The sequence below is a fragment of the Anopheles stephensi genome, chromosome X, assembly GCF_013141755.1.
Source record: "Anopheles stephensi strain Indian chromosome X, UCI_ANSTEP_V1.0, whole genome shotgun sequence".
In the NCBI taxonomy this organism is placed as follows: domain Eukaryota; kingdom Metazoa; phylum Arthropoda; class Insecta; order Diptera; family Culicidae; genus Anopheles; species Anopheles stephensi.
The window spans coordinates 14,539,631-14,556,523 of record NC_050201.1 but is presented as its reverse complement, the minus strand read 5'-3'; the positions used below and the strand labels follow the sequence as shown (position 1 = coordinate 14,556,523).

At 46.6% G+C, this 16,893-nt stretch overlaps 1 protein-coding gene across 13 annotated transcripts in view; it reads left to right on the top strand.

The window, feature by feature from the left end:
• Positions 1-16,893, top strand: part of LOC118509861 (mediator of RNA polymerase II transcription subunit 13-like) — a 78,668-nt gene that overhangs the window by 49,707 nt on the left and 12,068 nt on the right. For 9 of the 13 annotated variants that reach the window (XM_036051094.1, XM_036051138.1, XM_036051103.1 and 6 more), the window contains 5 exons: positions 10,407-10,554; positions 10,668-10,868; positions 10,948-11,565; positions 11,645-11,812; positions 16,285-16,380. In XM_036051094.1, coding sequence (XP_035906987.1) covers positions 10,429-10,554; positions 10,668-10,868; positions 10,948-11,565; positions 11,645-11,812; positions 16,285-16,380 — 1,209 coding nt within the window. In that variant the 5' untranslated portion in view covers positions 10,407-10,428. Of the gene's footprint in view, positions 1-298; positions 930-987; positions 1,149-10,406; positions 10,555-10,667; positions 10,869-10,947; positions 11,566-11,644; positions 11,813-13,310; positions 15,238-16,284; positions 16,381-16,893 lie in introns of those variants that run through there. The other 4 variants (XM_036051076.1, XM_036051156.1, XM_036051183.1 and 1 more) reach the window with 4 other exon arrangements.

The window sequence follows — 16,893 nt, the reverse complement described above, 5'->3', positions numbered from 1 at the left end:
AGAGAGAGAGAGGGAGAGTGAGTAGGGCACCGTAAAAAAAAAGTGAGTTGCGCATTTTCTAACGGTACGCACGGTTCAAAAATTTAGCCTAGTGTACCCCATACACAAACACTTAGGCGCACAGTAGAAACACAGTTTTTCGGGTACTTTTCGCGGTGTGTGTGTGTGAAAGGGAGCGAAATAGATAGTGCGGGCCGGGGTCTGCTGAGTCGCCGTGTGGCGGCTTAGTTCCGAGATTTTTTTCCTTCTATCGAACAGCGCACAGTGCCGCCGGGGTACTTTTGGGCAATCGCGCGAATATTTTGTGTAGTGTGTGTGTGTGTGCGTGTATACATTTTTGCCATTCAGTAGCAGCACTAAGCGTAGTTGTAAAGTTTTGCCTCCCGTGCGTGGTGGTGGCCCTTTCTAATCTTGCCGAAATATTTTACAGCGCACGTTAAACTTCGGCTTACCTTTACAACCAGCGAGACACAACACAAATACAGACGCGCTTGGTTTTGGCAAATATTACATTTTTCGCCATGTTTTTTTTTCTTTTTCGGTTGCCGTCACACACATCACGTGCTTTTTTTTTTTGCTTCTCCTTCGTACAAATGGAAAATTTTGGTTACATCCATGCTGTGAATGTTGTTACAGATGTTACTTGCATGAAAGCACCAGCGTCTATAGGTTTAAAATAATTTTGCTGGTCGAGATGTACTGTGTGTGTATGTGTATGTGACGGCTTAATCGGGATGATTGTTTTAAACAATTGGACACCTGTCATATCAAATATTAAAACTAAGAGATCAGTAGTCATTTACTAATGGCTCCGTAACACAACAAAAATAAGTAAGAGGATAGGAGAAGCTGAAGCAAAATGACAACTGCTTTTTGACAGCTGCATTTGACAGGAATGTGATCTCAGCATTTGCAGTAATGTTATTCATGTAATTTTTTTTGTTGAAAATCGCTTTTAATTTTGATTTTACTGTCATTACACTCCAGACAACACACGCATCTTACTTTACAATCTAACACACACATGCGTGTCATACATACTGTCGTGACTTTCGTGTGATTTCTAAAGAATCAGTTTCCGTGGGTTAGAGTCTATACAAACTGTGCTTGGGAAGCAATGTACAACAGAATTGCCAGCATCTTCGCCGGTAAAGGATTTCCTAATCTGTGTGTGTGTGTGTGTTTGTGTCACATGTAGTGAAAACGTATTAGAATTGGTGTGAAAATAGCAGTGTTTGCATGGTGTCGACTTAAAAGTTTTTTTTCTTCTTTCGTTTGTGCCGGGTTCACTATCTCTGCGCCAACCCTAACGCGCGGGGTGCTGCGCCCTTACATCATCATCAATCAAATCTTCCGCCAAAAATTTGTGTTCGTGCGCGTGTGTGCGATTTTACTATCAAAATATATGTAGCAAGGGCACATAGAATGCTTAAAATCCCCCCACACACACACACCAACATCAGGGCGAGAAGCAAATCGTTGTGTGCCCCCCGCGCCCTGGTCTTTATGGTTGTGGAAGGGGGGGGGGGGGGAGTGAGGTGATTGAAGGACGGAGATCTCCACAATCAAATATTGCAAACCCATCTTTTATACTCTATCCCTGCATCAGCACGAGCGAAAGCGAGAGAGGGAGAGAGATTGCTGGCGCGTGGCCGCGCGAAAATGATGTCGCCACCCTTTACAGTATACAACTTTACTATCGTGCGAGAGAGATGTAGAAAAAAGGGCACGTACAGGGGGGACGCGATGGGGCTTGAAGATTTGCAAATCCCAAACAAAAAAATACCCCCTGAAGGAGAGACTTTACTATTCGGGAGAGAAGGCTTAAGCGTTGAGCGAGCGGGAGAATCAGTGAGTGAGTGTGAGAGAGAATGGAAGAAGGGGAGGTGAAGAAACCGGGTTTGCAAAACGTGTTGCCCAACCCCCCCTAAATTGCACTCACAAATTCACCGTTAGGAAGAGAGAGATAGCAAGATAGAGATAACGAGAGTGAATGAGAGAGCGAGAGAAAAAAGGGGAGCATTTTTTGGATTATTTTGTTGTTGTTTAATTTAATACGTGCAAAATCAAGTTTTGTCGCGTCTTGTCGTGTCGCAGCTTAAAGAGAAGAAGAAAAAAACATGTACACACACACACACACGCACACCTAATCCGATCCGCCTAGTCTGCGTCCCCGACTAGATCGAGTGGACGCGCACAGTATTAAGGGTCGAAGATGAGCTCCACTCAACGCGATGAGAGTGTGGGTGAGTGTCCGAAACACAAGCGAACGAACAAGGGCAAGGGTTTTTCGATCACGGGACGCGCTGTGTGCGATTTCTAGTGCGACTTCGTAGTTGAATGCGAAGGGATCAAGGACGGTCACTCTCAAATACGAGTGAGAGAGAGAGAGAGAGCGAGCTAGCGAGCGAGAGAGAGAGCGAGTTGGCCCCCAAAATTTGACACTTTTTGGGGGTGCGTTTGCATATTTTGCTTTTCTCTCTCTCTCTCGTCTCATTTTTCTAATCCACGATTCCTTCTCTCTGGCGCTCTCTGGCACTCTCTCATTCTCACCCCCCTAAATCTGATGCGAGAGAGATGATCGCGAAACTGTGCGTTTGAAGGAGGTGAGTGAGAGTCGGCAGAGAATTGCCAAAAAATTGGCGCATACGATTAAATCACACGCCGCTTCATCGGCTAGGTCTGTGCCTGGGCATGTCTTTCTCTGTGTGTGTGCGAACGGCATCAAGCAACATCACCATATGGTTCCATATGCTCCACCGACCGCATGATTTGTGTTGGGGAGAAAAATACCAAGAAGCAGCAACATTTTGCGCGCTAGGGCACTTATAATAATAAAGATTCGCGTCAAACGATCCCTCGCACACGCCTGACAGTGTGTGTGTGTGTGTCTTTTGGCCTCACGGAATGTCGCCAAAATTTAATTCTGCCAATATATATTCCGTGTTGCGCACGCACGCACTCACTTGCGCCTGCGTCCACTAAAAAGGTTAATCTTCTGTCTCGCTCTCTCTCTCGCTCGCTCACTGTATGCCCTCTACATACTCTGCATCCCTCTCTCCCCAATAAGACCCCCCCTTAAAAACCCTCCGGCCCAATAGGTTCCGTTTCGCCAATTGTCTGCATCTGTGTGTGTGTGTTTGGTAGTTTCCCCTTCTCCTATCCACCCCTATCCCTCTATCCCTTCTTGGGAAGTGTGAAAGGGGGTGAAGTGGGCACCCTTTTTTTTCGCGACCGCACCATCATTCGTTCATGGGGTGGTAGATGAGTTCCTTGTTGTTTTTTTTTTTGCTTGTGTTCCCTCTGCTTTTTAAAGGGTACGAGAGATGGAGGTTAGAATGTTCTATTTTAAAAATCGCCAACCCAGCCCCGAAATATGGGACGGCGTGCTTGGTGTCAGCACCGATGGAGGAGGAGGAGGAGGCGAAGATATGGAGTCTTGGTGGTTGTTTTTTGGCGGGTTTGGTTTTATAGTGTGCCTGGAAGAGAGACGTCGTCTTTTTTTGGGGACCAGAAACATGGCTAACATGTGCAAAACATTAATGAGCATCTCAAGGGGCTAAGAGCAGGACCTACTGGGGGAGAGTGCAGAAGAATTGGCAACAATTTAATAAGGCAAAACCATGGGACGTGTTGTATTTGTTTCGAATCTGCTAAGTTTTGCATACACTGACATGATCTCTCATCTCGGGCAAGAAATTCGGGGCAAGAAATGCAGTCAGTAGTAGTGCTTTATAGATCTGTAGATGAGGTCTGCATTAGCCATCCACGAGATGTGTCCAAGATATGAAATGGACGCCATTTCATTTCTAACCGTCATTTTGACACTGAATTGCAATTTTGGTGCGTGTAATTTCGGAGGTTGGCATACACATTGTAATAGGAGCTGTATTTTGCAGAAGTCTTCTGCTTCTTCTTTTTGACTTAACGACCTGAGTGGTCATGCCGGCTATATAATGGCTTACCAGACTTAATGATTCTTCGTAGTTCGATCATCCCCCAGGCCCCACTATGCGAGGAACGTGATGGCATTTAATCCCAGGTCCTGTCTGGTGGAAATAACTCTATTCCTCGTCAATTATTCTTCTGCTTCTTTATTGGCACTACAACCTCGAGAGGTCTCGACCTGCCAGCCATTTCTGGCTTTCTGTCACTTGATTTTACCCGTAGCAAAGTAGTCAGCCCTGCGTAAGGGGGAGGCGGTCTGGATGGGATTTGAACCCCGATCCTGCCGTGTGAAAACCGGCGCCGTTATCGCTTCGACCACCGGACCACCCCAACTATTATTGAAGCTATATTTTTTTCTCTGTAACTTAACTTCGTTAAGCTTTATGAACTTCCTTTTTTGAAAGGGATTCTTTGTGAGAGGGTCTTAACGGACTCTGTTTCGATTAATGTTTAAACTTGGTTCCTATTGGAGTTATAGTTAGATTGCAACAATGAACAATTTCCTAAGATATTGGAGTTTCTTTTTCTTCTGACTGGGCGCTATTTAACCTCAGAAGGTTTTGGTCTACTAGTTCTGGATCTAGCGACTTAATTTCCTCAAAGAGCTGGATGGTAAGTTCAGAACAAGGGGAAACGACCTGCATCGGGATCTACCTCCTATATTTCTTTGGACTGACCATCTGAAGTTGATAATACAATATTAGCACTTTCGAGGGCGTCGTTATCGTTTCTTCTGGAGTCTTTGCAAGAATTTCCAAATTTTGAGGACCCTTTCTCCTTGACCTTGGTCCTTTGCAAAGAATTCATCAAAATAAGTGGGAGTCTAATCCGGAACGTTGCACCCGTAGTGAGGACTAACTATCCATCTACGTGGTATCGTTAAGTCTAGCAAGTCAGAAATTATTGACTTAACCTTAAGAGGGCATTAGGCCAAGAAGGGAGAGAGAAGTGAGAGTCTTCAATAGATATTTTTCGATTGAGATAATATAATTTTTGAGATAAAAAGTACTATTTTCTAGGCTACAATTAAGCCACCAAAGAATTTTCCAAGAACTCCAAATGCTCTTCATCTTTGTATATGTTCTATATCTAAAAAAGGAATGGGGTGTATAAGAGTACCTTGGGGGAGTCGATAACTAGATACAGATAGAGGAGCTGATATATATTGGGATTCCAAGATGATCTCAGTGCTGAGTGTACTCGAGCCTATTATTGATTCTGCTCTTGATGATCTAGAAACATCCTGGAAATATTTCAATTCTGTCTAAGTGTCAATGTTTTGGGAGGCTTTGGTCCAGATCTATAACTTTAACTTGAACCGTTGCTAGAATAATTGCGACAGAGTCCAGTTCTAAGATGTCCACTACATACTGAGCAGTGTTCAGATATCTCAGATGCTGTAAGAGTCCTATCCCTGGTCTTTTTGTTGTTGGCATCAAAAAGCTGGACTCCACCGAGTAGAACAAGCCAGAGTTATAAATACTCAAAATAAGAAGGCGAAATCTTCGTTGAGGTCCTAGCCTGAGTATCAAGATCACTCAGATACTTCATATTTAGACTATCTGACGTCAATCAATTATTATCCCTTCGGGGTCAGGATCTGGTCAAGAAATTTGCAATATACAAAACATTGTGTTAACATCATCCATCCCTAGCATCCATCTTGTAGAATGGATGTTCTAAGACTGACTGTGGCTGACTCTCTCTCTATCTCTTACACACCCAAGAACAACCCTATTTTAAAAATAGGCCACAAAAAGGTTTTCTCTCCATTAAAGAAGCACACTCATAAACCCAAATTCAAAACTTCGAAACGATCGGGCCAGATCGTAAATTTTTGATCCCAAATGTCATTAAGTTTTTGCAAAATTCCAATCGCGCGCACGGCCTTAGGAGAGTCACCGTCAAGTGTGTGTGTTGTTACAACCAGGATTTGAGCTTAAAAGCTTACCCGATTTCTTCTTTTCCCCTCTTCGCGGCCCAGAGTCGTCTAGCCGAGCAGAGGAGATCAATCGAGTGTCCCCCCTCCCCCTCGAGTGGAAGTATAAAAAGGGTAAAGTGTCATAGAAATCGGTTACGCGCGGATTTTTATCCGATCGGGCAGTTTTGGCGCGTCGGCGCCGGCCTTTTTGGCGCGGGTCCTCAGTGAAAGCATGCAGTTTTGAGATCAGTTTGTGTGGGCTGGGGAATGATATTAAAAGGGAGAGGTGGGTGAAGGAGAAGCAGGAGGAGAAGAGGAGTTAATGGGTGGGAGAGGCAAAAAGGGAGTTTTTTTTAAATATTTGCAACGCAAATTGGTTTAGAAGCGGGACGATTGGTTAGTTTTCCGCTGCTTTGCCTTTTTGACTTCTTTTCGTCGAAAAAATCCAATATTTTCTACGACTTTTTGGAGGGAAATTTAAGCTCAAGAAGGGTTTTCTGTGTGTGTGTGTGTGTGTGTGTGTTTTTAGTAATACAAGCCCCCTCATAAAAAACCCCGACACACAAAATAAGCCAAAAGATATAGCACGCGCATATAAATATGTGCATACACGAATGTGTGTGTGTGAGTGTTTCTGATGCGACTTTGAGTTTAAGCCCAACCAGAAATGTAGAGGGTTCCACATTGGGGGCGCAAAGGTTAGGCAAAACAGTAAAAAAAAAAAACACGACAAACTGGTTTTTTGGGGGTTTGCAATCAAATTTAATGTTAATAATATGTAAATATTTGCAAATTTCTAATTCCGTGCTTGTTATTGATGGCGATTTTTGTCTGCGCGCCATTTTGGTGCTGTTGTTGTTTCCGTCTGGTTTTTTTTTCGTTGTTGCTTTTCTGCTTTTCATCCACCATTCCATCCAAATGGTGGTAGTTTTATTATAATATCTTTCGTATAATATGCAACTTTTTTTTCTTCTTCTTCTTTCTCTCACTGCCGCTGTTGTTTCTCTCTACCCTTGGCGGGGTCTTGTTTTTCTTTCTTCTGTTTCAGTTGTTGGGTGATGTGTGTGGTTTGCTGTTTATGGGAGGAGAAGTTTCCAATATGTTGATTTAATAAAACAACCGCCAGCTTCAGACACACCACAGGGCCGTTTGGCCTATTGGCAAGTTTTAAATGTCCTCCCAACCCCCTCTTAACCTACTCTTCTTCGTCTTCATCTCGCGCGATGTCAAACGACCTATCGGCGGGTGGGTTTTTTTTTTGCCTCCTTCGCTGTGGAGCTCTGTTTTTGGAAATATTTTCGAAAGGGATTTTTGGTTGACAACCACGACACAGTGTTTGGGCGATGCGCTGCCTTTTTTTTTGTTGGTTCTGCGCTAGTATTACTTGTTTCTGTCTTATGACATTCCGATGTGCCATTTTTTGTTGCTTTTTTTGTTGTACCGTCTTCTTTCTCTCTCTCCATATATTATTTTGGTGACATTTAGGTCCTTTTCGGTTTGGCGAACCGTTTTAGCCGACTTATCTGTTTTCTAACCTGCAAAACCCACAAGATATATTATGGTTGCGAGGTGTTGCTGCCCAACATCAGGGGGAGGGGGAGCGGGTGTTTAGAGGTCAGGCGAAATACAACCTGGTGACACCCCCTTCTATACTCACTGACCACTTTTAATCAGTGAATCATCCGAGCGGTATCGGTGAGGAGGAGGATCCAGGAGACCTGATGTTAACGGTCTTGTTGAATCTCCAAAGCCTTTGGTTTTGCATGGGGCGAATATATGGTTTTGGAAACGACTTTTCCCGGGCTTTTTTTGTTGTTGTTGGGATTGGGACACCAAACGATCGGTGAACCGGCTTTCGCAATCAGGCTAAACAGATAGACAGCAAGTATGTGTGTGTTGCCTTCTGAAGTCATCCAAGATGGAGGGACCGTTTCAGATATCTCGTCGCATCCTAATCGTATAATAGATGGTATTTGGGCTTTTCTGGTTCTGCCAGTAAGCTGGGCCGCTCAATTCGTTAGCTATTGAACCTCAGCGAACGATAGATTACAGGAGGTCTACAAAAGAAGCGACGTGTTAGGCTTGGAGTTTGTGACATAGAATTCCAAACTGTCCAAGTGGATGGGTATAGGAATCGATCCCCTTAATTTGACTCTTTCCTCCAAATGTAGGACTTTATGTGGGAAGTTTCGAAAATGATTTCCTTGAAGTCTCAGAAGCCTTCCGAGTGTAATCAGACCCTATAGTCGTGTTAAAATGACATACAGAAGCGATCATCCAAAACGCTTTATAAGACACCAAGAGGATAACTCTTTACGGTAAAACAGACACTTGTACATATCTGGATCGAGTATGTCTGGTTGAGTCGGGCGCACTTGGCTATGAAAACTTACAAAATATCTTGAGGGTCTAACTCCGTTCGTTGTTGTCCTCACCATGCGTTGAATCTAATCCGGATAATCTTCCCTTACGCTCGACTGATTATCAGCATTTCGGGTAACATCAAGTCAAGGAATCCCAGAAATTGAAGAAAACGACCTCTTGAAGTTGCAGAGCCAAAGAAAAAGAGATGCAAGATGAATCAGCTGCTGTGTCATCAACATCATCACAGTAATATATCAACCGATGGTTAGATATCGGTGAAATGTAATCATATCTCCACTCATAGCCATTCTAGACTATATTTTGAATATCCTAATAACTCTTGATGATCATCAGGTGACAATGTCTTCTAGCGCTGACAACGTCTATGTTCTAAATCTACCAATCCTAACCTTACGTACAAGTTGCTTTGTGGTCCACCAAGGCCAGACAGAGAAAAAGGAACCAACAAACGAACAAAATACTTTACAACAACTTCTCTTATTCGCAATCTGGCTGGCAATTGGAACTCAGTTGGAAAAGCCTATTTTCCTTCAGCGAAACTGAAAACTGGTTGGAAGCATATCTTTCAGATTGCTTCTTCTACACTATTTTTTACTCTTCAGTGAATCATCAAAACATTGCAATCGCGAACCGGTGGTAGAAGGGACAACAGCGCCGGTCTTCATACGGGGCAGGACCGGGGTTCAAATCCCATCCGTTCCGCTCCCTCCTAGTGAGGACCGACTTTCCAACTACGTGGTATCATTAATTCAAGTAAGCCAGAAATGGATGTCCAACAGAGCTGAGAGATCGTTGGGCCAAAGAAGAAGATACTCGGTACTGTGTGGAACAGTCATTATGCCCTAGATATCTTGAATATTCTTCAAGAGTTCCCGCTATTCCCGCATCCAATCTCGAACCGTTCTCTGTTAAAATGTTGCTGGAGCTCTTGAAAAAAGAAAATGGCGTTCATATTTGGATTTATTCATAAAAATGCAAGAAATTTCAAACATGAACTTCTGTGTGATGTTCGAACGCTGCAATCTCTAGAATATACGTTAAGTCTCATTCGACAAATTATTGTACAACAGTACAGCCGTTGGTCGCTTCGCAGAGGTACTGTGGGAAGATTTTCTGTGATACCACAGAGTTACTGAGGTATTTGCTGTTTGCTGCAAATATCTCTCCAGCCCCAAGAGTAGCAAAGCGATTGAAGTCACTGAAGTATGCTGTTGGGGTGCTAAAAATATGAGGTTTGTTATTGCTTTAATTGCCAAACCATGCTCTCTCTCTCTCTTCTCAATGGGAGGCCAAAGAACGATTCGCCTATATTCTCAAGCCCCCCCAGTGCCAAGAGACACACTGTACAATAGAAATTGACTAAATTAGGCTCAAAGAAAGACCTACGATACACGTGAGAACAGTTTCAACGCTAGCGCAGTAGAGAAATGTGCCATTTGACCGTTTGATACGCATTTGTGTGGATTTGCTTTCGGCAATTTTCGGCTTCCCATGGACGAGCATTCTGCGCGTGGGCGCGTCACGGTACTAATTTGTGAGGGGGACACACAGCTTTATACTGGTTACTCCAATAGCGACGGCTGGCTTATTAAGGTCGAGCCTTCTTCGCAAAAAAAAAATCCCAGTGTGACCGGTCGCTTATCACGGTCTGGTTTAGTGGCCCTTGATACAACTTCAGACACGAGGGAGATAGAGCAAGCGGAGTTATTTTTATTTTACGGTCTAAATACCAATTAAAGGTAGACGCAGATGAGCGGCGCTGGTTGACTGGGAGTGATTTAATAAAAGACAGAGTTATTCACTAGTTGCATTGCAAAGTGGGCGCAAATTTTTCAGTAGGACGTCCAATTTTTCTTCAACTTTCGGTTGAATTTTTATCGACTAATTGTTGGCTGGCGGGGCTTCTTGCGTATTTCTCGCTGCCCAATCCACTTTCGCGATGGGTCGCGTCCGAAGACATCGAGCGCGAGAAAACTGGAACCTTTGTATTGGTGCTTTTATTTTGGGGGAAAATGTCGGACTCGTGGATGGAGAAGCCCAATGCAAAGATAGCGGGGGGAACGAGTCGGCGTGAGTATCTACGATGAGCGAATGCAATAATGTGTTTTTTTTTCTTCGTTTTTTTCCTCCCCAACCTCGGTTCGACCAACAGGAACAGCACCGACACCGGCATCATGGACCAGCAATACTGTCTGCGCTGGAACAATCATCAGTCTAATTTAACCACCGTGCTCACCACGCTGCTGCAAGATGAGAAACTGTGCGACGTCACGCTGGCCTGCGATAAAGGAATCGTTAAAGTAAATCCACCACTGCCAACCATTAGCACTTTCGCGAAACACACACACACACACGATCACCCTCACGCAACTGTATTATTAATATCCTCCGTCCGATTGATGTTCGTTTGCAGGCACACCAAGCCATTCTGTCCGCGTGCAGTCCCTACTTCGAGCAGATATTCGTCGAGAACAAGCATCCGCATCCGATCATCTACCTGCGGGATGTGGAGGTGAACGAGATGCGCGCCCTGCTCGACTTCATGTACCAGGGCGAGGTGAACGTGGGCCAGCACAATTTGCAAAACTTTCTCAAGACGGCCGAAAGTCTCAAGGTAGGTCAGGATGCTATGCGAGAATCTTGTAACACATCTTCTCACGTTCCACCCTTCTCGATGTTTCTTATGTTGCCAGGTGCGAGGACTGACCGAAAGTAGCGCGGACCGATATTCGGCCGATGCGGACAAGCTGCGCTCGGAGCGGATCCGGGACTCACGGGATGAGCGCGATTCCCTGACGTTGCCAAACGCGTCCAACAACAACAACAACACGATTAGCAGTAACAACAACAACTCGCTACATCATGGGCCGCTGCGCGACAAGGAGCTTACCGAGCACGATCAGCTCGAGCGCCTTCAGCACCAGCAGCAGCAACAGCAACAGCAGCAACAGCAAACACAACACCAGCAGCAGCAGCAACAGCAACAGCAGCAGCAGCAACAACAACAACACCAGCAACAGCAACAACAATCGCACCAATCGCAACATCAGCAACCGTCGCATCAAACGCACCACCACCATCACCCGCACGTCGTCGGTTCCGGTGGTGCGGTCCAGCAACCCTCCCGGAGTGCGAGCATCGATCTGATGCAGTCCGCCCTGGTGGACGATCGCGACTACCTGCCCGCCGAGGATCGGGAGATCAGCACGGTAGAGAATAAGAAGAAGCGTAAAATGTCCACCACCTGTGATAACTCTTCGCCCTCGACGCCCTCCCTGATGAACGAACGGCAAGGAGGTTACGAATCACAGGTAAGAAGCGGGAGAGCGCCTAGGGGAAACCCAACAACCCACCTACTAAACCATGCCCGGAACCTTCTTATCGTTGTAGGCCTCGTCGCACAGTAGTTTCAAGCAAAGTCCCAAACCGGACGACGAGTTTAAGGTGAGCTCACCGGCACCGGTGGTACATCCGCTGGCGGGCCATCCGCTGAGCGGCATCAAGCAGGAGCTGCCCGAGTTACCAGTGCGCCATTCGCTGTCCTCCGACCTGATGCAGGTAGGTCCGACCCGGCGGGTTGCGACACCGCGCCCTTAACCGGCTTCATCCCTATTGTTGTACTGCTCTTCATATAGATATATGACTATTATACGTATTTCTCCCTCCCATTTTCTCTCCTCACGGGAAATTGATCTTTCGTTACTATGGCGGCGTACTGTTGTTGTTGTTGTTGATGTTATTGTGGTCAGTCGTGTTGTTTTTTTTTCCGAATTAGGGTTATCGCTTTAAATGTTTGTTTATGTGCGCGTGTGTGCGGTTGTGTGAGTGTGAGTGTTTGTGTGTTGGGAAGGGTGATCCGAAAAGGATCATCTTGTTGTCCTTTATGTCCCTTGGGTATCTTTCGGCCGCTCTAACCTTGCATGATTCCTTAGTCTCCCTCCACCCCTCCGGCCCTCCCCGAAACCTATATATTCCCCTGGATGGAGTTCTTCCATTCCATGCACCATTATTGACCAGAGTGTCTTCTTCGAGTGTTTGAGCTACCTCTTGATCCACCAACATTGGCGGTTCTATTACTTACGCCAATGATTGTGCTTGTTGTGACGTTTTGGAGATCCTCGTGCAAAAAACTAACATTCCGTGCTAGTATCTGATTTGAGGATTACATTTTTTTTCTGAACAATATCCCAAAAACTATATACCCGCGAGTATAGGTACTCCAAATTCCGAAACCGAATATTAGGCGTTCCGTAACTTGATTCGTCTCATTGCCCGACGCGCGGTCTTAATATCTGTCTCATGTGATCTGCAAGTGAATGAAGTGCGATTAGTACGAAGTGATCATCAGCCATTTCTAGCATCTCCATGGATATAGTCATTACAAGTGGTTCAAATATGATGTTCCCTCAAATATCCGCTTACTTTGAGGGACATTGGATGAAAGTTCGCAGCATAAGTTGTTGCGGGCCAGCTGGTTCAAACCTTGTCATCTTATTGCCCTTCCGTTTTGTGTTCCTGTTCTAGTGGTCCTACAGTTCTTTAACAACTCCATAGAGACATCCTCATTCCTAACTAATCTCTAGGTCTTACCAACACCCGGGCGGGAACACATCTTCCGCCGAAGAGCGTTCTGGGGCAGGGAAGAGAGGGTGCGGCGGCAGGAAGGTTGGTAGTGAAGTATGGGGCTAACGGGGGAGGGGGAAATAGAGGGGAGCTTACAAGTGGACATACACTACTGCTATAATTGGCGTACGTCCGAAGAAGCTTCTGTCGTCCACTCTCTCTCTCTCTCTCTCTCTCTCTCTCTCTCTCGCTTTTTCTCCTTCCTTGCACATCCTCTTTCCCATTGCTTCCCTTATCCCGAACATTGGACAGTCTTATCCTAGTCCCTAGTGTCCCCTCAATACTTTCCCTCCCCTTCCTTCACACCCCACCACTACCACCAAACCCACCCCCCGAAACCCATGCACATTTTTGCCAATCACGACAAGCAAAAAACAAGAGAAAAAAGAGAGACATGCACTGACTCCTCCTTCCCTTCCTATTGTATTGACAGAAAAATGTTTGGGGAGACGAATCGAAAGCACAACCGTCTGCATCGATCATGTCAGCTTCACCGTCATCATCGGCTTCACCGGCGACGTCGACGGCGGCGGCCACGGCGATGGTGGCGGCTGCGGCTGCGCTCCCTACCACCACCACCACCAACACCACCACGTTCGTCACTACTACCAGCTCCATCTCTTCCCTACCGCTTCCGTCCCTCTCGCTCTCCGCCGTACCGCGTACCATCATCTCCTTTTCTGGTCCTTCCACCTCTTCCTCCTCTGCGTCGTCGTCAGCCGCCTCCAATGTGCGGCAAATGTATGGTGACGGTGGCGGCGGCGGCGGCGGTGGTGGTGGGGGACGAAGAGACGGGCAGGTGACGGCGGCGGCGGCACTACTGCCCACACGGTATCAGCAGCCGAAGCGCTCACTGCTGCTCTCGAACGCCCTGCAGCTCGAACCGCCGGCTAAGCGAAGCGCTGCGTCACCCGCCCAAGGAACGTTAGCACCAGGCGAAGGAGCAGGAGGAGGAGGAGGAGGAAACGGGGGCGATTCGAATGCTGTTGCGTCTGCCGCTGCCGCTGCTGTGGCGGCCGCCGCCGCCCTCGCTTCCATTGCAGACTGGCCGGAAAGCAAGTCCTGCCTGCAGCGCTATCTGCTCGCGCACAAGGCACACCGGATGGGTAGTGGCAGCGGCGGTGGTGTTGTTGGTGGTGGTGGTAGTGGTGTCGGTGATGGTGGCGGAGACGGTGGAGTCGGTGATGGTGGCGAGGTTGGTGGAAGGGTCAGCCGGATGGCTGGGATATCGCACTCATCGTTGCTAGCCGCCGTTGAAGCCTTCCACAGTACTGCCTGCGGTGGTGATGGCGGCGGTCCTTTTGAAGAGGATCCTAAAACAGATGCAATCTTTGAGGCAGCATTCGGGACAACATCCGGTGGTGGCGGTGGTAGCGGTAAAGCAGCAGCAACCATCATACCACCCCCATCTACCGCCACTCCTTATCGGACGGCCTCCACCGGCGGAACTGGTGGATCCGGTGCGAAGGGGCATGCTGGTGCGGGTGGGAAGATGGTTGCGGCCAGTACCGGTTCCTCCCGCAAAGGTGGCCGTTTTAGGTTGAACTGGCTCGACCAGTTCGAATGGTTGAAGTACGACGAGGAAAAGAACTACATGTTCTGCACGTACTGTCGCCGTTGGAGCGGCGACATCCCGGACATTAGGACGTCGTTTGCCGAGGGCAACTCGAACTTTCGGCTGGAAATTGTAAACCACCACGACAAGTGTAAGGCGCACCGACTCTGCAGCGAGCGGGAAGCGACCGAGGTGCGCCGTACTGCCATTGGCTGTGATAGTGGCGAGAAGTCGTCGACTACTACTACTGCTGCTGCGGCTGCTGCTGCTGCCACCGCCATTACTGCACCACCAGATAGCGCCACACCCTGACCATCACTATACTACCGTCTACACCAACTCTCTCCCTGCACACTGTTTCACTTCCTCGCCACGCGGGAAAAGGGAAACAACAAACAAGGGAGATGGCCGCCATCTAAAGCTCAGCTACATAAGCTCGCTATGCAGGAATATCTAGGTCTCCTCACACCGCGTTTCCTGCTGTACTATATTGTAACCACCAGTGGCCATATTTGAGGTTATGCCATAATCCTCACACTACAAACCAGCAACAAACAAACAAAAAAAAAAAAACAAAACGAAGTGCAGCTTGCAAAACGTCATCCTAGTGCATAGAAAACGGTCCTTACGCCGGGACCACTTGATACAGATGTTAGAGTTAAGCATTTCGAAAACCTTCTAACGACACTTGGTGTCAAATTTTTACCTTAGGTGTTGTACTACTAAGTAGTGTTGTACCTCGAAGGCGCGCACCACTTCTGTGCGCAAGCAAACGATCGAAAATAAATCTGAATTTTATCGACCATTACAAACAAAAACGTCCAGCAGCGCTGCGTATGCAATGTTTTACGCCTGATAGAGATTGAGGTTGTTGTTGCGTATATTACCTGTAGTACCGCCGACTGTCATTATCGCTAGGGACGCTGTACCGGTTGTGCACTTTGAGCGTTCCTCCAGGTTGCTTCGAGGGGCGTATACATGACGGTGGCAGACGTGCTCTCACTAATCCCATGCTAATGCAATTTGTAAGTAGAAGAACAAAAAATCTAGATTGTCCTCCTTTCATAGCTAGGCTCGAAGGATCTTTTGGGGTGAGACAGCCTCGTACCAACCCTTTCTCTCACAATTGACACAGCCGTCGGTGGGGATGGCGAAATGGCTCATTATAAATGCATCATCTAATCCCTTTTTGTTCGGAGCGGACAAACAATCATATTATCCCCGGGTAGAGATGACCTGAGGGCGCGTGTGCCATGTTTCGGAGATACTCTCGTCCGCTAGTTTGCGGACAGTTGTCTATAAAAGAGAGAGAGGGTAGAGTAGTCGGAAGAAGGACGCTGTCTGAGGGTGAGCGTGTGTGTATGGATAGGTTTGGTGGGGAGTGTTTTGTCTGGACAGGCAATTTACCTATTACGTCTGTAACCATCAGTGTCCAGACGATGGTTGGGTTTGCGAGGTTATGTAATTAGACACAAGGACATTCAGCAAATTCAATATCCCTTGGTCGATTCTGATCCTATTTGTGTGGTTCGGGCTAAGCTCTGAGCCAGGACTGTATAACTACACAAAGCAGGGCTCGAGTTAGTCATCTTCAAACTAGTGTCCGCTAGACGTGTTCTACTTCCAGCTAATATACCTTTGTATGTATGTGTGTGTGTATGTGTATGTGTGCACGAGTGAGATAGCATCTGCCGCCCTTATTTAACTACAAAAAAGAGGACTCTTCCGGGGGTTTCTTCTCCCTCTTTCTCTCTTTCTTTCCCTCTTTCTTTCCCTTTTTCTCTCTTGAACCTTCTTACTCATCGCCTTACTTACTGCCCTTCTTTCCAACCTCGCCCTATATTTCTTCTAGCCCCTCAAGTTGCCGCTGTATGCTGACGAGATGTCTGCGAGCATCGGACTCGAACCGCACGCGCACCTCAACCACCTGCGCCATAAATCGAAACATGTAACTAGCGCACACACGCACACATACACATTCAATGAACACCAATGTCACACTTACACACACACAGACGTACTAAAAACATTCAAACACGCATACACACATTTTTTACTTATCCGGACATAAATTCTGCTCCTGTGCTTCTCTAGAAATCCTGCAAAGCAAAAAGCCCTTTTAGTGCGTTTCTTATTTGTTTTTAGTTCAGATTCTTTTACGACTTTTTCGTTCGCATTTGTACTTAGTTGCGACATCTGGTGGGAATGAGACCTTAGTTACTTAGTTATCTGCTGTGTGAGAGGGAGGGTGTATGTATGTGATATGATGAGAGAGAGAGATAGAGAGAGAGAAGAAAGGTATCAGCAAAAGAATTCCGTCGTGCGGTTGTGTGTGTGTGTGTGTGTGTTACTATCTAAGTAAAAGCCGCTTCTTTCTCCCGTACCATAAACAGTGCCTTGACAATCCTCGTTTTCATCATCCGTATTCTTCCTCGCTCTTAGTTGTTTTGTAGTCCTATTA